The sequence below is a fragment of the Hemicordylus capensis genome, chromosome 4, assembly GCF_027244095.1.
Source record: "Hemicordylus capensis ecotype Gifberg chromosome 4, rHemCap1.1.pri, whole genome shotgun sequence".
Lineage (NCBI taxonomy): Eukaryota > Metazoa > Chordata > Lepidosauria > Squamata > Cordylidae > Hemicordylus > Hemicordylus capensis.
The window spans coordinates 124,873,375-124,896,599 of NC_069660.1; the positions used below are offsets into that span (position 1 = coordinate 124,873,375).

Consider the following 23,225-nt stretch of genomic DNA (forward strand, 5'->3'; position numbering starts at 1 on the left):
TCTCCAAGATTGGGCTGAGAGAAATTCCTTCCTGCCACCTTGGAGAAGCCGCTGCCAGTCTGTGAAGATAATACTGAGCTAGATAGACCAATGGTCTGACTCAGTATATGGCAGCTTCCTATGTTCCTATCTTGCTATACCTAGCAAAAACATGTAGGATAATAAAATTGACTGGAAATAAGAGAATTTTTCTCTCTGTCTCCCACCCCCCTCCACAGCTAAAGTGAACAGCATGAAAACAAAGTGACCTTTCTTTCCCCCTCAGTAGTAGAGTTGTCTACAGACAAGGCACAGAGCTAGTGAACCATTTCTACCCAGGACATACTCTTGGCTGAGAGCATCTCGCCCCCCTCTTCTGATGCCTTGGTGTTGACACACAGCTTGCACTTGAAAGTGACTGCCCTTTCTCTGCTCCTTATTATTTAAGCCTTCACACCTGTAGGTTGCTTGCTTCAGTCTGTCAACGGCATCTTCACTCCTGTTGGGCAGGTGACGAACTTGCTCTGGGACAGGAGTTGTAACCAAAGGCTTCTGACTAGGGAGCCCTGACTGACTAGGGAGCTTGCCTGCTCCTACACTGTTTCATTGAGCAGGTCATTGGCGTCTTCTGGCTTCCTCCATTGTAAGTAGCATATTGATGGCAACAACTAGTGTTGAGACCTTGCCAATCAATACTGACATTGAATGAGAGTTAATTGACACAAATAGCTGCATCTCTCAGTTTGTGCACAAGAATGATGCCTTCTTGAGCTCTGATCAATAGTGGCTGCTTGTAGGGCACTGAAACAAAGCTGCTTTCTCTGCTGTTTGACAGAGTTCTCCCCTGTGATTTTGGAGCTGTCTCTTCCATTGTATCTCATCAAGGCATATTAACTGGAAGGTTACATATGAATTGCCTGTCAGGATGATTCTGTCAGGCGTTTGTTCGTAAGTGTTTATTGCTGTCATCAGTACTGAGTCTAGACCTTCAGCTTTTGTTTTGGCTGTTATTCACAAAGCAGGAAGATAGAGCAGTTTAGCTGTTATGGTGTTTGCTGTACGTGAAGTGGGACTTTTTCCTATTTCTACGAACTGAGTTCTTTCATGGACTCATTCTAAAGATGTTTACTTGGAAGTAAGTCCCACGTGAGTTCAGCAGCACTTACTGCACGGTAAATGCACATAGGACTACAGCCTTAATTAATGTTATGATTTGTTTCAAAACTCAGGCATTGGTTTCATTAAAATCAATAGGAAGCAAGAATCTCCTAAGCAGTTCTAAACTTCAGTGGGTAATATTAAGGCACTGCTTTATAAAATATTTATTTAAAATGTTTCATTATTTCTTCCCCTCCCTCCCCCCCCCCACAAAAATAAGTGTCATATTTAGAGTTTCAACACATCTGAAATAGAAAACAGCCATGGAGGAAAATTAGAAAGGAGGGGGTGGTTTATAATTGTGCCCATTAATAAAGCTACCAATAAAGAGGAAAAAATGAAATGACAAGATGCATCCCCCCGCAACAAGTTCCCTGACTGGAAGAGAAGAGCAAGCAGAAGTACAATTTATGCACTGTAATTATCAATATGGGTTACATACAACTTTGGTTCAGTCACCCAGAGATAAGACACAAGACATTGTCATCCTTACACTATATGTTCATGTGTTCAGACTTAGGTGTGATTCCAAAATTGTTTCAGATTCAGTAAGATCCACTCAGTTGAGTCCAGCATTTAAAGGACCAAGTATTGGGGGTGGTGGGGGTGGTAAGTGTGCTGCAGGTCTTCTGGGGTCCCCTCCTGATTGCAGGTTGACTTGACTCTATAAGGAATGGGAAGGCAGAGGGATTGATTTAAACATGAATTCAAGTAAGCTGAAGAATGAATGTTGTTAAGAAAATGGAACAACTATGAAGAGGGAAACATTTCCTCAGGAAATGGCTGTATACAGCTCTTTTCTAGGGATGTGCACAAACCAGTTCAGAGGTCCAGACCGCACATGACACTTCCGGTCTGATGCTGACCAGGGCGGCAAGGAGGTGCACTGCTGCCCCATGCCAGTGGTTTTGTGGATAGCACTGGTAGGGGAAACGTGGTGGGTGGGATGAGCACCCTCTCTGCTCCTTAAAGATACCCTTCCCCCACCGCTGAACCAGCCAAGTTCCAGTTCATGCACATCCCTACTCCTAGAGTGTGTGAAGTGAGATTTTCAAAACAGATCAGTGTTCCCTTGAAGATGAGTTAGTTTCAGCTCAGAACATGTTGAGACTCATTGAGAGACAGAACATGTTGAGTCTCAGCTCATGTTGAGACTTTAATGGCACTGCAGTAAAACCATTGCCTTGTACTTTCTTGAATTACTTGGTCCTGTATAAAATAATTTCATATCTGTTGGTCCTTCTGAATGCTTTCATTGAATTTCTGGTTATGCAAATAGTTTTATTTTTATTTTTCAGTCGTGTATTTAATGCTTGGGGTGGTCTGGCAGTCGGTGCTCTAACCTATTAGAACCTGATTTACCTTCAGCCATTGTGGCTGATGGACTTGATTACTGCATTTCTGCAGCAATGCTCCAGCCCCATCTGACTAACCGCACATCCCATGTGCATGATCTGTTTTCTTTATAGAGTACATATACTTAAGAGCCCTATTCACATGTTATGTTCAGCACATGTACAATCTGTGTACAGTGTGCTCATGAACAGTTATCCACACATTATGTTCAGCACACATATAGTAGTACACTTCCTATCTGTACGCTCTGTTTAAAGCCTGTATCCAGGTTCACTTTTAAAAATGGTTGTATGTACAGTCATTTACATAAAAATATGTTCATATTCTAGTGGAAACACCATGGCCTCTTTGTAATCCTTGGTGTTGGTTGGTGTTGGTTGTGCTATCAGGTCGGTGTTGACTTCTGGTGACCACAGAGCCATGTGGTATTATTATTATTATTATATTTGTATCCCGCTCTTCCTCCAAGGAGCCCAGAGCAGTGTACTACATACTTGAGTTTCTCTTTCACAACAACCCTGTGAAGTAGGTTAGGCTGTGAGAGAAGTGACTGGCCCAGAGTCACCCAGCTAGTTTCATGGCTGAATGGGGATTTGAACTTGGGTCTCCCCGGTCCTAGTCCAGCACTCTAACCACTACACCACGCTGGCTCTTTTACCAAACCAAAAGTCTAAAGCACAAGAGAGTTAGTGGGGAGGAATTCCTAAGGAGCTTACCTCCCTGCAGACAAGTGTTGGGCTTCTCTTCGGTGGGCAGATCGCGCGCCCAGTTCTGGGGTGCCAGGGAGTGTCGCTCCACTCCCCGGAGCTCTAGTAATGCACAGCATGAGTGCTCGGTCAGGGTGGATTTATTTTAAATCAAATCGATTTAAATCACGATTTAAATCACTAGTCAGTAAGCCTAGATTTAAATCATGGGTTTTTTTTAGCAATAACAATAGCACTTACATTTATATACCGCTCTATAGCCGGAGCTCTCTAAGCGGTTTACAATAATTTAGCATATTGCCCCCCAACATTCTGGGTACTCATTTTACCGACCTCGGAAGGATGGAAGGCTGAGTCAACCTTGAGCCCTTGGCCAGGATTGAACTTGAAACCTTCTGGTTACAGGGCGGCAGTTTTACCACTGCGCCACCAGGGGCTCTTTTTTTACATAAAAACTCATTCATGCTGGTATAATCTTAATATTTACAACCAGATGAAGGTTTCATTTTTGGTCCTCTTCTAGATAGAAAAATTGCCCAAAATAATCTTACAGAAACTTGTGGAAAAGCATGACATTGTGAATGGATTAATGGAATTCATTTACCAAAAAATGTAAACATTGCATATATACAGCCTCATGCTACATAATTAAAAACTAATCCTTATTTCATGATGAATAACTTTTGGACTATAATGTATCTTAAATAGAAAACTTCTCTTTAGATAGATTTTTTCCTCAAAAAGCATTTTATTTAAAAAATCTGATTTAAAATTTTAAAAAATTGATTTTTGAAAAAAATTTATTTTTAAAAAAGCATTGATTTTTATCCAACCTGTGCTCGGTGCATTATGGGGATCCCCCTCTCCCCTGAGATTGTGATCACTCTCCTAACTTCGTTTTGGAGGGTGACTCCGTAGGCAGGTTTGCCTCTGGGATCGGGCCCAATCCCATTGGTGCACACACACAACCAGGCTGGGCTTCCTTAGCCTGGTTTTGCACACACGTGTGAATAGACTTGCTACATTCTTCATCAGCTTTTAGACTTGTTACTACTACTACTACTACTACTACTACTATTTATATAGCACTTTTCAATGAAGGTTCTCAAAGCCTTTTACATAGAAAAATAAATGAGGAAGGTTCCTTGCCGCTCAAGGGCTCATCATCTTTTTAAAAAAACATGAGGTAGACAGCAGTAGCAACCATTGGAGGTATGCTATGCAAGATTGGATAGGGACAAGCCCAGCACAGCATCCCCACTGCTACGTATAAGAGAATTGCCACTTCAAAAGATGCATCTACTCAGTAGAGAGAACTACACTGAACACTGGTTAACTTAAAACTGCCAAGTCATAGAAGAAAGACTGCCAGTGCAAGAGACATTACTTTTATGTAGTTGGGTCTAAGCTGTGGAGTATCTGACTTTCTGTGCCTAGCATTATATATAAATTCATGTCTTCCCTGCTCCCTTCACTTGTGTGCTTGGAACAGGAAGAGTAGGAAACAGAGGGAGTTTCTGTTCAAGCTTTCCACATCAGGCAAAAAAGGAGAGGGGGGGTTTATTCTCTTACATGAGCCCCTGGTGGCGCAGTGGTAAAACTGCCGCCCTGTAACCAGAAGGTTACAAGTTCGATCCTGACCAGGGGCTCAAGGTTGACTCAGCCTTCCATCCTTCCGAGGTCGGTAAAATGAGTACCCAGAATGTTGGGGGCAATATGCTAAATCATTGTAAACCGCTTAGAGAGCTTCCAGCTATAGAGCGGTATATAAATGTAAGTGCTATTGCTATTGCTATTGCTATTGCTATTGCTATTGCTATTACAAAGGAATTATTTATTCATTCATTCATTCGATTTCTATACCGCCCTTCCAAAAATGGCTCAGGGCGGTTTACACAGAGAAATAACAAATAAATAAGATGGCTCCCTGTCCCCAAAGGGCTCACAATCTAAAATGAAACACAAGATAGACACCAGCAACAGTCACTGCAGATACTGTGCTGGGGGTGGATAGGACTAGTTACTTTCCCCCTGCTCAATAAAGAGAATCACCATGTTAAAAGGTGCTTCTTTGACAAGTTAGTTAGAATTAATTAGATATTTCTCATGACGGATTAGTTACTCCAGGCTTGGAGGAAACATGTATAGAATCTTGTATCTGTATAGATACTTACAAGTTGGTGCTAACAGATCCATGGTGCATCTGCATTTGCCACCGGCTCGTCTGGTGGCCACTCAGGGACGGGCCTTCCCCGCTGCTGCCCTGAGGCTTTGGAATGTGCTCCCTAGTGAAATAAGAGGCTCCCCATCTCTGACAGTTTTTAAAAAGTCTTTAAAGATGCATCTGTTCACCCAGGCTTTTAATTAATATTGTTTTAATGGCTTTAATGTTATAAAATATTGTTTTAAAATTTTTAAATTATTGTAATGTTTTAAACTTTTTGTTTTAACTAATGTTTTACTTTCTGTTTTTATTTTGTTGTAAACCGCCCAGAGACATAAGTTTTGGGCAGTATAAAAATATGGCAAACAAACAAATAAACAAACAAACAAACAGCAGACATATAAAGGCAGACTTCTATTCTTACATTCTTGGTTTACCACTATGTTGTACAAAGAGAGGCACCCTGATTTAATGTCTTCAGAAATTATAAACTGCTAATGTTGGCTTTGTTTGTTGTTCTTCTTCAGGTTAACAAATACCAATATTGTTCACAAAACTCCAGTGTGGACCCTAATTGCTGTTGTGCTGCTCTCTGTGTAAGTACTCCAATGGAATTCATATCTTCTCAGCTGTTAAACTTTTGAAATTGAGGAGATTATACTAAAGAGTCTGCAGTAGTGTTGCATGGTCAATTTTCTTAATGTGAAATAGGACTACTCATTCCTTACCCCTTAACCTGAACTTTGCTTACCACTTGCCATCAACTTTAAAGGTGGCAAGGTTTGTAGGAAGTATAAGAAAAGCAAAGTGTAGGGAGGTTGCAGAGTCAAAAGGAGCATGGCAGTGGATGCCACTGGCATTGGGAATACCCCATCATTCCCGGGAGGTCTAAGGGCTGAGGAAAAATGCTTTCTGCCGTTGCAACTGAACCTGAGCACCTTTAGACAATAACTGGTGAAGGGCTAGCCTGGACCTGTACAAGTAACCCATCATACTGAACATAACCCACCAGCTATGTATTGTGGCTTGTCAGGTGCTTAACAACCTTAGCCCCTCATCCTATTTCATAGTTCCAGATTGCTTCCATACTAGCTATTTAGTCTGGAATTGCCATGCTTTGTTCACTCACTTATTTAGGAATAATCCACACAATGTCGCTATCAGCCCATTTCATTTCAGAGTTTTCTGTGTTGTCCTCCCCCCCACCCCACCCCCACACACACTCTCCCTGGCATGATATGTAGTTGCTGGGGATAGAGGTCTACTTAAAGTGCAAATGCAGCTGTCGGGTGGACAGGCAAGGTTCTGTGGAGGCTTTTCAGGGCTACGGTGCCTTTTATACTTCTCTTCTGGAAGTATAGCTTTGTCCACCTTCTGATTGCTTCCAGGTCACTGTGATGTGGCATTACTGATTAATTGCGCCTTAATTATTCTGCAGCAGTTCCTGGTTTCCTAGGCTTTAATTATTGATTATTTCCTTTCTCTCATAGCGCATTAGCACTGTTTCATTATAAGAGAGATAAAATTAAAATGAGATGGACCCAATAGTTAAACCTTCCCCCTACCATGGAAAATAGGGGATTTTCCTGTTTGCAAAAGCAGCATTACTACAGGGCCATAATGGGATTCAGCTATATATTTTCAGCAAACTATGTCCAAACGTGTTCTGTTTATATATTTGTGTCTCTTCAATTATGTATCCTGATATGATTTATACAAGCGTTTTGACTGGGTTACATAAGGGTTGTCTTCTTGCATTTTAGTTGGCACTTTATCTTCAGCATCTCATAATGCTGTACCCCAGTCCCATATCTTTTGTAAAGGGAAAAGCAGTCTACACATGCTCCAAAGCATGCTTTTACATTTTGCTTCATATATTTCAGTCTGGAGCCCTGGCTTTCAAAGCAGATCATTGGGCTGAGCCCTAGTGAAACCTGTCCTGAATAAGCCACTGACCTTTCCTTCAGTCTTGCTAAACTAAAAATTACCTCAATACCCTTACTCTTCAACATACTCTTCAACATACATGGAGTTCACATCTGTAGGAAAGGGTCCTAATTTGGACTCATCATCATCATCATCATCATCATCATCATCATCATCCAAATTATTTTCCTTAGTTTATTCTCAAAACAACTCCATGTATAGACATGGAGTACAATTTACAAAAGTATACCAGGGTGCTAGTGCTGCATTTGCCACCCACCCAAGTTAAGGCAACCACCAGTCCAAGTTCAGCACCACCAGTGCTGTTCTGGTGGCTAGGAAGTTTTGTAGCTGCTCTGACCACTTGCAAAGTTTTCTGAGTAGGAACAAAAGGATGAAAAGGTAACAACCGTGCAATGGCCGTTTTATGGACCATGCACTACAAGTTAAAAGCCAGGAATTTTTGCACTATCAAAAGACACTTTCCAAAGTAAACCATATTTAAAAACTTGACATTAGTTCAGTTTTTTGTGTGTTTTAAGAAATCACTGGTGGCTTTAAAATGTGTCATGATCTGCCTTTTAGTAGAGTTAAAACCATCAAACAATCTTTTTATGGCTTTCAGCTTGAATTACAAGATTGAAAAAATCTTATTTCAGAGGCTCTTTATTACCGCACTGCTGCGTCTTCTGTTGGGCTTGCTGGGTCATCGGAGCCTGTAGGACAGGGAAGTGCTTACCAGCCATTCACAGATCAAGATGTGTTGTAGGCCAACCTCATAGCATCCCCAGAACTGCACTTACTTTGATATTGCTTCAGTCTGACACATTGTTCTGCTTTTGCTGTCCCAGGGAAGGCTATACCAGTAGGCATTAGAGTAGGCTTCAGTGAGCCCTACATCAGTGTCACCCCAGCCAGATACTGCTCAAATGATTCATTAAATCAGAACACAGAAAGTAACTTTACTTGAATGCCTTGGTATAAATTTTTTATCAACTGTAAGAACAAATCTTTTGTCATTTTTTTACTAGACACTTTTCTGGTTGAATTCCTAATGTGTGAAACGGATCTTATGAATTTTTCAAGTGGTGTCTTTACATTTAATAAAAGGGTGCTTGTTTTGTTCACAAGTAAATGTGTGTGTCTTGGTGATGAGCCGTAAATGTTTCCAAATCTAAATGGTTTAAGTTCATCCCCCTGCGCCCCCTCCCCCAAAGTACCAAACTTCCTAGGAACAGATAGTCTGTGTTGCCAAATTGGAGACCTAGAGTCAAAGCTGTATTGCTGCTGTCAACTCTTAAGAGCCGGATATTGCAGGCATAAATAAGAGAGCTCCTGGCACCCTGACCCTTGGAGCTGCCGGCAGCAACTGGTGCTCGTCTGGGCGGGTGATCTGCCTGCTCAGGGGCAGCAGAACGATCATCTGCGGGGAGGTGAGTGCTTTCGGGCTTCTTCTTCGCAAACCAAGTAGCCCTTTCTCACTGGTCATAAGAAAGGGCTCACAATCTCTTAGCCTTAACCCACTTCACAAGTTGTGTTGTGAGTATACTGATTCTTATGTATGCGATCTTTAAACTCCTTGGAGAGAGAGTGGGAAGTGGAATACAAATGTAATTAAATAACGGCAGCCACATTGCACCCTTATTCCACCCTGAAAATACACTTCTGGAGACCTCTTCAGAAAAATCTGTCTGAGAACTGGCCAGTGAGCCAATTTAGTGTGAATGTATAGCTGCCCATGATGAGATGTGCAGAAAAAGTTACCAACCTTTCTAATTAACTGATAATGCAGTGTTTTGTCTGTATTATCAGCCCCCATAATTTAGTGTTTGATTGTTTTTGTTCTTGTTTTTACGCAGTCCTCATGCTGTTGATTACATAGTTCCTAGTGATCTTAATGGTTTGGGATTGTACCTCAGGTTTCTTATAGCAATTAACAGAAACTACCTGGCCTCAAAAATAATAAGTTCAAAAGAAAAGGGGGAATATTCTCTTCAACTCATTAATACTCTTCCACAAGTTATAGAGATGTGAGAAGCAATAATATAGTACTTGTTCTGCTTTTCTGGCACAATGTAGATAAGAAGGGAGTTCTGTACAGATTAGCAGGCAGATCAGCCATTTCCACGTGTAAAAATCTTTGTGTAGAAATCTTTGTGTAGAAGTTGTGTCTGATGACAAAAAAACCCACACCCTCATACTGTATCAGACCTACATGCCACAAATATCTAATGGGCACTGAAAGTATGATGGTCTGTTTGGGAAGTGGATGAATAAATCCAAGTACTTCCCTTCAGCATTGTCGAAACTGAGTATGATTAGCAGAGAGATCCTCTCATCATGGGCTACCTCTTTGGACTGGGGTGTGTCTATGTTAGATCTAGCAAAATTATTTGGTGCAAAGTTAGCTAGCATTAACTAAAATCTGCTATTTTAGAAAATAGCCTCCATTCAAAACCATGTAATGGCTAGATACCTCTTTGGCCTTCAAGCTAATTTTGATTATTTCATTGCTGTTCTTTCTACTAACTGTTTAGCATATTCTTCCAGATTCCTGTCTCCTATTGTAATAAAAATATACTTCTGGCAGGTACAACTTTTCTCCTCAAACATCTTTACTAGATATCAAATGAAGCAGCTAAATAGATATAAATACAATGTTTCAAAGACAGGTGTCAGGATTGGTGAGGGTTTGCTCTACACCAGCCTGGGCACTTGACTGTTATTAGTCTATACCCCTGGTACAGTCTAATGGAAAGCTTTCAAGATAATTTCCAGAAATGTCTGCTTTCATTTTATTTATCTGATCGGTCTGGTTCCAGTGAACTGTGGCCAGCTTCATCTGTGAGGCCTATGCAACAGTTTCCCCTGCCTCTCTCCTTGTCTTAAAAGCTTTAGAGACTTTGCAAACGTTCTGGGAGTTGTGTTGTAAGCATTGGGACTCTGTAGTTAAACAAACGCCCATGATCGCTACAGAAAAGCCATTGCTAGACATGTGCACTTTAAGAAAATGTGTCATGTGGAGATAGACTCTCGAGGATTGCTTTGTGAGAGGAAGCAACTTGAAGACTGAAAGATCTTCATGCAAGTGCTTTGTGTATATATACAGTGCAACTATTGCAAGAGCAGTAAAGAACCTATAGAATACTTTGGAAGGAACAATATCTGTTGTTCTGCTTCTGTGAGGTCAGATGCTTCCAAATGCTTTACTTGTTCCAGACACTAGGTCTGACATTATGGGAGGGATTGGCTTCATCAGCCCTAACTTAAGAGCACAGAACTTATGCAGTGCCTCAGTCTGGTTTTGAGACATAATCATCATCATGGGAAACAAAACTGAGGTTTCCAAAGAGAAACAGGGTGTTCTCCCCGATCCCAAAGGCTTAACATGGGATAGATACCCACCACAGAAAGCCAATTCATTTGAGGGGTGGTTTTTCTCCCAGTTGACTGAATGCAAAAGAAAGCACCCCACCATAGAAAGCCCATTCATTTTGAGGTAGCTTTCTACCCTGTGTCTATTATTATTATTATTATTATTACCATAAATATCATAATTGGTGAGGGGTCTATACATCTGCAGTTCCGGCAGATGTGCCTCGAGTACCATCTGGTCCTATTGTGTTGGATTCTTTTCAGTTGATTCAGCCTGAGGATGTGTACAAGATCCTGAGCAGTGTGCAGTCAACATCATGAACTCTAGACCCTTGCCCTTCATGGCTAATACAATCTGCCAGGGAGGGTATGGGTAGATGGTTAGAGGCTATAATCAATGCTTCACTGAGGGCAGAATGCCATCATGCCTCAAGGAGGTGGTGGTGAGACAACTATTTTAAAAAGCCCTCTGTTGGCCCCTTCAACCTGAACAGTTACAGACCTGTTCCTAACCTTCCCTTTTTGGGCAAGATGATAGAGCATGTGATGGCACCTCAGCTCCAGAGGGTCTTGGATGATACGGATTATCTCGATCTCTTTCATTCTGACTTCCATTCTGGATATGGGACTGAAACTGCCTTAGTCGTCCTAGTGGATGACATACGCCGGGTGCTTGACAGGGTGTGTGTGTCCCTCTTGGTTCTGATGGACCTCTCAGCAGCATCCAATACCATCGACCATGGTGTCCTTCTGGACCACCTCTCGAGTATGGGGATTGGAGGCACTGCTTTGGAGTGGCTTCGGTTCTTTCTTGGGGGAAGGGTCCAGAAAATGGTGCTGGGGGACTACTGCTCAGCTCCTTGGCCATTGGTTTGCGGGGTCTCGCAGGGTTCGGTTTTGTCCCCCATGTTGTTCAGCATCTTCATGAAACCGCTAGGAGAGGTCATCTGAGTTCTCAGCAATATGCAGATGACACTTAGCTCGCTCTCTCCTTATCACCTGATCCTAAGGAGTCAGTGGATAACCTGAACTGGGGGCTGTGATGGGCTGGATGTCGGCTAGTAAACTGAAATTGTATCCAGACAAGATGGAGGTGCTGTTGGTCAGTAGGAGAGCCAATCAGGCTGAAGGAATCCAGAACCAGTTCTGGATGTGGTTGCACTCTCCTTGAAAGAGCGAGTGCACAGCTTGGGAGTACTGCTGGACCTGGCTCTGCTTTTGGATGCTGAGGTGGAGGCAGTGGCCAGAGGTGCTTTGGCTTTGACTAGTGCGCCAGCTGCGTCCTGTTCTTGAGAAGGCCTGCCTGTTGAGATCATATTACATCCATTCTGAAAGAGCTGCACCAGCTACCAATTTGCTTCAGGGTCCAATCAAGGTACTTGTTTTGACCTTTAAAGCACTTAATGGTTTGGGCCCTGGATATCTGAAGGACTGCCTGCTCCCAAAGGTTTCTGCCCGCTTGACAAGATCATCGGAAGGGGCTCTGCTCCGCGTGCCGATGGTGAGAGAGTCTCGGCTGTCAAGCACAAGGGACAGGGCCTTCTCAGTCATTTCCTCCAGGCATTGGAATGCTCTCCTGGCTAGCCTGCACTCCTCAGCCTCCATCACAGTTTTAGAAAACAAGTAAAAATGTGGCTCTTAACCATTGTGTTCTCTAATTTTTTTCCATCTGTGTGTGGAATGAGTTTTGTTCTGGGCGGCAACATCAAGGCAGTGTGTGCAAACGTGTATTCAGAGTGGGGCCTTCCTGATTCAACCTGAGCAGGATCTAAAATTAACTGAGCAGACATTAACTTGTGAGTGTGTGCACGTGCACACACCTTAGAGGGAACACTGCTCTTATCTCAGGCTTTTATATGAGAGTACAATTTTTGCTGCTGCTGCTGCTTTGTGTTTTACTATTTTACATAGGTTTTAAAACTTCTAGAGAGAGATATTATTTTTATATTTAATATCTGTACTTCTTATATTTTGACTGTGCATTGTTTTAATTTATATTGTAAACCACTTTGGGGTTATTTTAATGATTAAGATTAGACTATAATGCTGGGTTTCAGAGAAGCAGCGTGCATATGTGAGACACAACTGTTCCGTTTTAAAAGTGACCACTCTCTTCAGCGGCTGGAACTGTTGCTATAAATAAAGGAAGAACAGTTTCAGCGACAGATACCTGTCCGTTTATTGAATTATGGCCTAAATTGATTATTCTCTTTCTCTTTCCCCCCAAAAAACTTTGGGTTCCTTTTGTAAAGGTAGTGGCCTACATGGTGAGGAAAATTAGTCAAAATAGTCCCATTAAAATTAAATCATTCTAATCTCAATGGGACAATTTTGAGATTTTCCTTAGAGCAGCCACTATTCTAATGTTCTTATTCCCCTGTCCCTGTGTTGTTCTGGCAGAAAAGGTGTGGGCTATAGGCCAAAACAAATCAAGGACTGATGTTTTGTGTCATTCCAAAAGTCCATCCTCCACCCTGTGTAAAGACACACTGCACTGTAATCAGAGTACTTCTGAAGAAAAGACATCTATTGCATTTTTATTGGGCTGTTACAAACAGGATTTAGACATAAAGGTTTGACACTGAAGTTGCTCTGGGTTCACCCATTGAGCAAACCTTTTTGGAACATATCACAGTGAGTTAGTGTTCATTGCTTTCGTGATTGGAAACAGCTCTTGAAAATAGATCCTCTTCCTTTTAATACCTAACCTTAATATATTCAGCACAAACATCTGTGATACTGAAGCACTATCCATCTGTTGAAAGAAAAACATGCTGATTTGTCAGAGCCTTTCCATTCAAAGCGTCGTTTCATTACTGAATGTCCTCAAGAATGGCTAATCTTGACTTATGACAAATGCTGTGTCTATCTTTTGATCCCAGCAGTTTTTCATTGATATCAACTTGGGGAAAGTGTATGTTCATTATTTGTATGTCTTCATGTGTTCATCATTTGTATGTATTCAGAAGTCCTCCAAAATCGGGTTTTAACTCTGGAATTTATTTATTTATTGCCCTACAACAATGGGTACTGTTTTATGGCATCAGTGTGAATGTTGTGGGAGGGGCTTAATGCATGGAGTTGCTGTTCCATTTACATCTGGATTTCTGCCCCTTTTAAGTCTGGACATGTGTCCCAATGAGACATATGACTCTGTCCTAGGGGCTGAAATGGATAGGGCAGCCCCCACTTGCCATGACCTCCAAGATTGCAACACAGCCCCATGGATTTTAGGGTTGGGACATATGCACATCGCTCACTTAGAACTTTCCAGTGAAAGCCCCACTGAGATTAATAGGATTCATGCTTTTCTTCTGGCACAAAACTAAAAATGGCAAGACATTTTTCTAAATACAGTATAGGATTGTTAATCAGCAGTTCACCAAAGGAAAATATTTGCATTTCCCAAATAAACTACTTGTCTTTTGCAAAATCTTTTAATATCTGCTATATTCTTCAGTGCTCAAGCTAAGAGCCTACAGGTTTTTGGTTGGGAACCCCGCCCCCGCAATCATCTCTTTATTCACCTGCTTTATTCCAGGTGTTTAGCTTGTGTTAGGCTGAAATAAAGATAATCAGATTATTGTTTCAGAAAGTTTGAAACTAAGCTATGATCAATTTTATGATCGTAGTTTCCATAGAAACTGAGTGCAGGTGAGTAAATTCATAAAGTCATGTATTGATGACATGTTTACCTAAGTGGATTAGTCTGGCATTTTTCCATCTGTTGCTCTCTTTACATTTGAATTCAGCTTTCCCCTCTTTTTTTCCATAAGCATTTTGTAAAGGACTGCTGTAAAGCAGTACATATGAATTTATTTTCATATCACAGTGAAGACTGTGTTGCAATTTTATGCTTGTATTAAAACTCTGCTGTGTGTCATAGGCGTATTGAATGTCCCATCTTTATTTGCAGACTCCTTACAGAAAAATATGAAGTAAAAAACAAGAAGTTAAAACTTACTCCAGTATGGAGAACAAATCTGGTGTGGATAGTGTGTTGGACATGGACAGGAAGACCTGGTTCAAATCCCTATTCAGCCACAGAGCTCATTGGGTGGCTTTGGACCAGATTCTCACAAGCCTACTTGTGAGAATAAAATAATAAAAATAATGGTGGCAGTGACCCAAACCATTTGCCTCACCATGAGGTCCTTTGAGAAGGGATATAATTAAAATATATTATCATATCACAATACTTTATCAAGTTATAAAATTTAAAATTCATGTTAAAATCCCCCAAAGCAAGATTTTTTAAAAGGTTTAATATATTAATATTAAATATATTAATTTAATATATTAATAGTTAAATTCTATTCTGCTCCTTTTTAAAAATGGTTTTTCAATTTATTTGTAATGGTGGTTGAATCTATCTCTCCCCCACCCCCATTTATTTATGATGTCAACTTCTTGTCCCAACCATTATTTTCTCCTCACAAAAACCCTGTGAGGTAGGTTAGGCTGAAAGATAGTGCATGGCCCAAGGTCACCCTGTGAGCGTCATAGCTGAGCAGGTATTAGAACCCAGGTCTCTCTGGTCTGCGACTTATGCTGTGCCCATGGCACCGTGCTGCCTCAATACTACTTAGGGTGTGGTGTGCCATTAAGAATGATTGATACCTGCCAGCATATTCCCTAGATATAAATATAAATATTTCCTCCTTCTAAAAAAGGGTGTGGTGAATAAAATCCTATATTGCTAATAAACATCTACAACTTCTCAGGTTGGCAGTTCTTAGGCTAGCGGGGGGGATTTGTTTTGTGGGGCGTGTTTCTGCTTCTGGTGCTGATTTGTTTACCCAGCTATATTCATTCTCAATACGTTAATGGTATAAGGAAGTTCTTCTGTATAATTCCCTCCCTCTGGCTATCTTCTGATGAAAAGATTTTATTATAATACACCACTGATATAACACCTTTGAAGTAATATCCTAGCATTTGTTATCTGTACTAGCCAGCAGCTGACAGGCACTAAAGGGTCACCAGAGATGGACAGGTGTAGTCAACGTGTCTCACTCTGAGTTGCTTGCAGCTTTCTATGGTTGCTATAAATGCTTATCTAATGGATTATGTGTCTGCTCCTTTAAAAAAAACAACCCTTCTGACTACAAGCTCATATCAATTGAGATATACGCCACCACCATGTCCCATTGTAGTTTGGCAGTGAACCTAGAACAGGGACAGCATCATGTTCTGGACTGGATATTTATTTCTGGATTGGATTATTGGATATTTATTTCTGTACTCTTTGCTTATTTCTAAAATGTTTACCCCACCTTCCTGTATAAAAATCAAAGCAGCTTCAAAAAAATAATTTTAAAAAAAAATTAAAAAGAATGAAAAGCACATTTTCAATGGCAGGGGATTAAAACACTCTTCACAGAGATTTATTTATTTTTTTAACCCTGAAATGCTTGCTGAAGCAGAAGTCTTTACTACCCGTCTGAAGGCTGACAGTGATGGGGCCAGGCCCATCATTTTAGGGCAATCTCTCCACAGCTTGACAGCCACAACAGAAAGGGTTTTGTAACTGTTGTGCATATATCGTACTTCTGACAACAGGCGGACTCTGGGAAGGGCCTCAGTAGTAGAAGCAGAAAACAGCATGGTTCCTTCCTGAAGGCATTGGAAAGTGAGATTCGACAAGCCCCTGATAAACACACAGGGAGAGTTAGTGGAGGGGAAGGGGTAATACGTAGGAGTGTGCATGGAACACAAACTGCAAGTCATCAAGTGTGGAGAAATCAAGTTATGTGCATGCATGTGTGAACTGGTCCTGTTGTTACAGGAGTTGCATAAAATGGAACCAGAAAGCAACAGAAACCATGCCCCTCTGATGCTGTAATATTGGGCCTAAATCTGGAAATGTGGGAGCTGTTTAAAGTATAGTTGTCCAAAGAAATTTGCAGTGGCGTTTCCAATATACTACAAATGCATTACATATGTCAATTAAATAGATACCATGTTATTTATTTATTTACTCCATTTATATCCCACCCTTTCTCAGAGAAGCCCTGAGTAGCGTACATGGTTATGTTTATCCTCACAACAGCCCTCTAAGGTATGTTAGGCTGAGAGGTAAGTGACTGGCCCAGAGTCACTCAGTGAGCTTCATGGCTGAATGGGGATTGGAACCCAGGTCTCCCTGCTCCTAGTCCAACACTCTAACCACTGCCCCACACTACCACTGCACTTTAACATAATTTGCCAGTTTGTACAATCAATACAATGTCAGAGAGGAAAATCTGAGATTCTTGAGGTATGTATGCTCCCTTGGAGCATGTAATTTGAACTCAAAGATATATTTGTTTTGGCAACATCTGTTTGACAACGCACCAGCCTCACATGGAACTGAAATCTGTAATCTGGGATATGAAGTCAGCTTGTCCATGTGGGTTCCATTTAATTCCTGATGGCATGTGAGTGGACATGCTGGTGAAGCTCACAATCCATGCTCCGATATGGATGTCAGGGGCTCATTATGCACACATTAAAAAGAAGCAAGCACCAAGAGCTCCAGATTCTTCTCTGCTCACCCCAGAAGGGTAGATTGTGCTTAAAGGGAAAGAGGGTTGAGGCAAGTAAAGATGGAAATTCTTTTCCAGATCATATCTTAATTGAGGCTTGGATACAAGCTTTGGGGCCACTACCTGGGTAACATTTTCTCTGTGTCTGCTGTTCTGTTCTGTTATTGTGTGTGTTGTTTCATATGATTTTTGTCTGTTATAGAATTGGTTTATTGTCGAAAGATGGTACACCGCCTTGAGTGTGTTTTTAAACAGAAAAAATCCCACGGTGTATACATTTTTAACTAAATAGAATTAATAATGTAATACCTCAAAGAGAGGCAAGCACCAGGATCTCTGAATTAATCTCTAGCTTGGATTAAAATCCAATTTGAGGAATTCCTCATTTACCGCCCCCCCACCCCGCAACCCTCTGCCCTTTAAATAACCCTTCCATGGCCTGAGCAGTGGTAGCCCTCCACTAGAGCAAGGAAGGGATGTCTGTCCTTCTCTTCTCTGCCCTGCTGGACAACAGGCCTCAGTGGCTTTTTGGAAATTTTGTTTTTCCAAGGGCTAATGACATTGCAGTAGTCCTTAAGGAAAACTATGTTTCCCAAAGATTGCTGGGGTCTTCCTTCTTGAAGTGCTATAGCTTGCTGGAAAGGAGGAGTCACTTTTCCCTCAACTGGAGCACCACTGATCCCCCAATGAGGTAAGTATTGATTAAAGAAGGAGACGTGGAAGATTGTGGGGCTGGGAGGGAGGGAAGGCATTTCAGTGGGGGAATTCAGTTCCAGGGGAAATTTCTGATCCCATTCATATTGGAGTCAAAAACAAACCAATCTGTTTTCTGAACAATGACAAATAACCTGAGGTAATTCTGATCCAAATCTGCCATTACCTGGGATAATTTGGCCTCTTTGTACTCATCAGTAGAATTATAGAGAACAGACTAGAACAGGTGACGCAGTGTTTTGACAGGGCTGTGCAGTTCTCTGAAAGTGCAGAGCAGAGAAAAGGGAAATTTTTGGTGGTTTATTTCTTAAAAGGATGTGTGTCCAAAACCCACAGATATTTTTTAGGCACTATGCAGGATATAGGAAAAAATGACACACTCCCTAGCTGATCCTGTATAAGTACCTTGTTCAAGCTGTGTCGGTACTCTTCCGCCAACATGGCTCCCCATGTTTATGGCACCCTAGATCAGGGGGAAAGGATGAAACTTCATGATGCAGTCTGCCCCCTCAAGACTAATCTGAGCAACCCTCAGGCCAAAGGTGCCATTCCTATTCAGTGACAGGGAGAAGTAAGGTTTAAAAGCCTGTTCTTGCATAAAATCAGGATTAAATTTCAAAACATGATCTATTTTAGGAGCAATTGTCAAGCTGAACTTTTTCATTCCTCATATCACTGAATGCAGACAAAATGTCCTCCCTCTACCCCTTCTTTAAGCAGAGGAATGTCTGCCTATCATACATACTTGGAACAGCCAATTTCATCATTCACATAGTGTGGCTATTGTTATTGAGCTGACTTGGCCAGAAATGTAGGTGCTCTTGAGGGGAAAATAATTACCACCTGTGATCTGAAACACAAGACTTGTATATCAGAGGTGGGAGAGGTTATCACACCCACACCCGCATATGGCACTCAGACATGAGGCACTCTATTAGACACTTTGAAGGAGAAGAAGCAAAAACAGTTTTCTGGTGGACAGATGACATGAATTGTTTTACTGGGTACAGAGACCCAGAAACCATATTAATTAAAAGAAAGAGTTTTGTTTTATTTTTTAAGTTCCCTTCTGCTGTGTTGCTATGAGCCGTGTCAATGGTGGACTTCTGTTTCCAAAATGAAATGTTTCCAAAATGAGGTTTTTCTTTTTCTTATTTTTGCTTTCAAGTGTTTCTGGAGATAACCAAATAATAATATATGTGACTAAATCAGGGCTTGGCTAAACTGCATGGGGTGAGGCTACCAGCAGTGGGAGCAGTCAGCTAAGTTAACGTTGGAGTGAACTTCACTTCTTTGCAGGAAGCATGTTCAAATTCAAGCCCATGAATTGAAATACTCTCTTCCTTTCTTTTCTTCCCCCACCCTCTCTTGGTAGCATTGATTTAAGTGTATTGCCCTAAGTGGACAAAAATATGTATCCTTTCGCTTCCATTCCCATCAACAGATAAAAGAACTTGTGTCAGCTCAGTGCTGTTTTGTGTGAACCCATCAGCAGACATGAATGAAACAAAATTTAAATAAAACATAGGCTGCACACTCTCTTCTGCAACATTTATATTGGTTATAAGTCAAAGAGCTTTGGGTAGCACTTAAAACTGGATGGGAAGTAGCCTTTGTTCTTTTTTAAGAGGATTCAATATCTGTTTAAAACACATGCCAGATATTAAGAAAAACTAAATGTAGGGCAATCTGTTCTTATGATTAATCAAAGTAGAGGCAAGCATGCCTTGTTGATAAATTCTGGATTTTAGGATGGGAGGTAAATTGACCTAGGTATTTCCCTCTTTCACTGTTCACGGACGTGCATTTGATGTGAATATCTGTTTCTTTTTGTCTGAAAAGTTTTAGATTGTCTTTGTTCAGATAAAATTAGGTTGATTAGGATATTTAGTTGTGATAAAACAGTACTGAGTCTGTCTTTATAAACACGCTGCATGTTGATGTTGGTCAGTTAGATGCATCCCATTCAAGACCGTTCATCAAATATTAATGTGTTCTAATGGAAAATCTTCACTCTAGAGGCACCTCTTTTTTGCTTTTAACAAGATTTTTTTCCTGTGTGTTTTGTTGAGCTTGTGTTTTTAAAAACTTGAAAGGAAGTTATAAGTGGAAAATCTTTTAAAACTAACTCCTAATAGCAAAATTGTATCTATTAGACTATAATTGAATAATAATAGTGTAGTACAACATATATATCTCTGTAATGTCAGAGGGTATATTCCAATACAATTGCTTTTATGCACACTCCGTTTTGCTTTATGCTACACCTTTTCTCAATGAACACCCAGTTGGAAATTTATGTATCTCTACTCCAAGTAGGGATTTCTCAGTAAAATAAACTATTTGACTTTTTTTTTATTGTATCCAATATATTCTGGTAGATTTGGAATTCATTCTGAGATTTCAGTGTACTTCATATATAATTAGCCTTCGAATGTATTCTTCTCCCCCCACTTTTGCTGGTAATGTGTGTGTTTGTGTGAACTATACTTGTTTATAGATTTTAATATTTAGATGCATTATACATATTTGCTTAAATTGAAAGGTGCACTTTTGCTAGCAGAAAACCTCTTCTGCTCACAAAATAAATGTGTCTGACCTTACAGAACAGTGGTGTGTAAGAAGAATCATCTCAGAAGCTCTGCTGTTGGACCAATCTTGCACAAAGCTTTGTACTATTTTCCAAATTTTTGAATGGCCCACTAGAGTTTATATGCTATAGCCTATGTCCTCCTTATTCTTTGTGTTTGTCGTACTGTAATGAAGCCTTCAATATATTTGGGCCCAACACTGTGAGATATGTTCTGCTAGTGCTTGCACTGGAGCTCACAAAACAATACTAATACATTCTATCATTCTGTTTACGGGCTTTTGAATCCAAGCCATTGTGCTTCAGCAGCAAGGAAATCAGGACCTCCCCATAAGTGGCTTCTTATTGTTAACCCCCCACCACACATTTTATATATACTTTGGGCAGCATCCAAACCAGTGCTCTGCGAGCACAAGCTCTGTCTTGTCTCCACCCATTTCCTTGGAATTCCCCTCTGCTCCCTGCAGTCACCCGTTCTGCATCTCACTTTGCTGCGAGTGCCCCTCAATCCTAGGAATGACTTTTCCTGTGACTCTGGAGGCTGCAAGTGTTGTTCTTTATAAATATGACTCTCCCTTTGTCTCTCTTGTGTCTAATGTACACTAAGGCAGACTTCCTTTTGCTCATTTCTCCACACAATCTGAAAATATGAATGGATGGCAACTGGCACAGAAGTGCATCATTACATCCCAGTAACTTAATGGTGCGGCAGGGAAATGACTTGACTAGCAAGCCAGAGGTTGCCAGTTTGAATCCCCACTGGTATGTTTCCCATAGTCTGGGAAACACCGATATTGGGCAGCAGCGATATAGGAAGATGCTGAAAGCTGTCATCTCATCCTGCGCGGGAGATGGGAATGGTAAACCCCTCCTGTAGTCTACCAAAGACAACCACAGGACTCTGTGGTCGCCAGGAGTCAACGCCGACTTGACGGCACACTTTACCTTTACTTTTTAATGTATGAGAGATCCGGGCAAATTTAAGATGTAGATATACCAGAATTTCTAGAAGTTTCACTCCTGTCTCTCATGATAATTATGCAAGATCACACCCTGAATGTGAATTCGTTAGCCCTTAACCATTGTGTTTTACTCATTACCAGGGTTGTAAAAGGCTGAACTGGTGGCATACGATTCTGGTAGAAAGCATCCACCAGTTGGTTCTGCCCAAGTGATTCATGCACATCCCCCAGCAGTGGGATTCCATAACAGAGAAATGGATCCCATACTGCTGAGGGTGAGAGTGTGTGTGTGTGTGTGTGTGTGTGTGTGTGTGTGTGTGTGTGTAGAGAGAGAAGAAGTGGCTTACTGCCTACCATTTGAAGTGGTAGCTTCAGTGTGCCACCTCACTGACCCCACCCCATGGGTAAGGTCGGCACTAATGCAACCTGGTCTCCTGGGCCAGAGGCTGGTACTGATGCTGCCTCTCTTCTCTAACATCTTCTAGGCATTACCTGTGCTAACTGAGCAAAGAGACACCATTCAAAGTAGTGATTCTATTCTATTCTATTCTATTCTATATTATATTATATTATATTATATTATATTATATTATATTATATTATATTATATTATATTATATTATATTATATGCCAGTGTGGTGTAGTGGTTAGAGTGCTGGACTAGGACCGGGGAGACCCAAGTTCAAATCCCCATTCAGCCATGAGACTTGCTGGGTGACTCTGGGCCAGTCACTTCTCTCTCAGCCTAACCTACTTCACAGGGTTGTTGTAAGGAGAAACCAAAGTATGTAATATACCACTCTGGGCTCCTTGGAGGAAGAGCAGGATATAAAATGTGATAGATAGATAGATGGATAGATAGATAATATATTTAGCATGGGAACACCTGTTCCTATCCAACGCCAGCACTGCATATCCCAGTTGTGGTTGCTGGTGTTTACTTTATGTTTCCTTTTAGATTGTGAGCCCTTTTTGAACAGGGAACTACCATCTTATTCATTTATTTTTATTTTTCGATGTAAACACTTTGGGAGCTTTTGTTAAAAACCAGCATGCAAATATCTACAGTTGTCTGTCCTGGTGCTGCAGCTTGCATATATCCAGTTTTTCTTGCCCTATCTCTCTCGCTGCCACTGTTGCACCATCAGTTGGCTCACTCTCTCCATTCCACCACCAAGCTTGTCTGCGGAAAAGAGCAAGTCAATTGCTGTTGCTCATGCTGCGGCAGCTGGGAGAGTAGGCAGCATGCACCCAGCTTTGCTGACCCTGCTGTCTCTTGCTGCCGCTGCTGCATCAGCAATTGGCTTGCTCTCTCCCACTGTAACTCCCCTTCGGCACCAAAAAGTGGACAAGCTTGGTGCTGGAGGGGAACGAGTAGTTGCTTCTTCTGGCACAGCAGCTGCAGGGAGAGGGAGGCGGTGGCCAGAAATAAATGCATACACATTGCCTGATATGACAAGCAGTGATGCTGGCCCAAGACAGAACATACTGTATGTCTGAAAGGTAAGGAGAAAGATGGGTGGTGGCAATGCTGGCCTCTGCCCTAAGGGTGGGGCTGTCAAGGAGAGCTGGGGGGGAGGAGTTACACTGAAAAAGAATGGGTGGCAGTGCAGATGAGGCCAACATCACTGGCCAGGGGCAGGAGCAGGTTGGTGATGCTCAAAGCAGAGGGCCTGTGGTACACCCAGCACTTGAGCCATTGCCTCATGTGGTCTCATGGGGGAACTGTCCCTGGTAGGGAGCTGTAAAAGAGTCATGACTTGCTT

General features: G+C 41.4%; 1 protein-coding gene across 4 annotated transcripts in view; it reads left to right on the forward strand.

Annotated features, from left to right (window-relative positions):
* The window catches only part of RPAP2 (RNA polymerase II associated protein 2), a 71,919-nt gene that overhangs the window by 30,418 nt on the left and 18,276 nt on the right, over positions 1-23,225 (forward strand). For 3 of the 4 annotated variants that reach the window (XM_053243617.1, XM_053243616.1, XM_053243619.1), the window contains one exon: positions 5,892-5,960. The exons of the other annotated variant lie outside the window; for it this stretch is intronic. In XM_053243617.1, the coding sequence (XP_053099592.1) occupies positions 5,892-5,960 (69 nt within the window). The remainder of the gene's footprint in view (positions 1-5,891; positions 5,961-23,225) is intronic. 4 annotated transcript variants of the gene reach the window in all.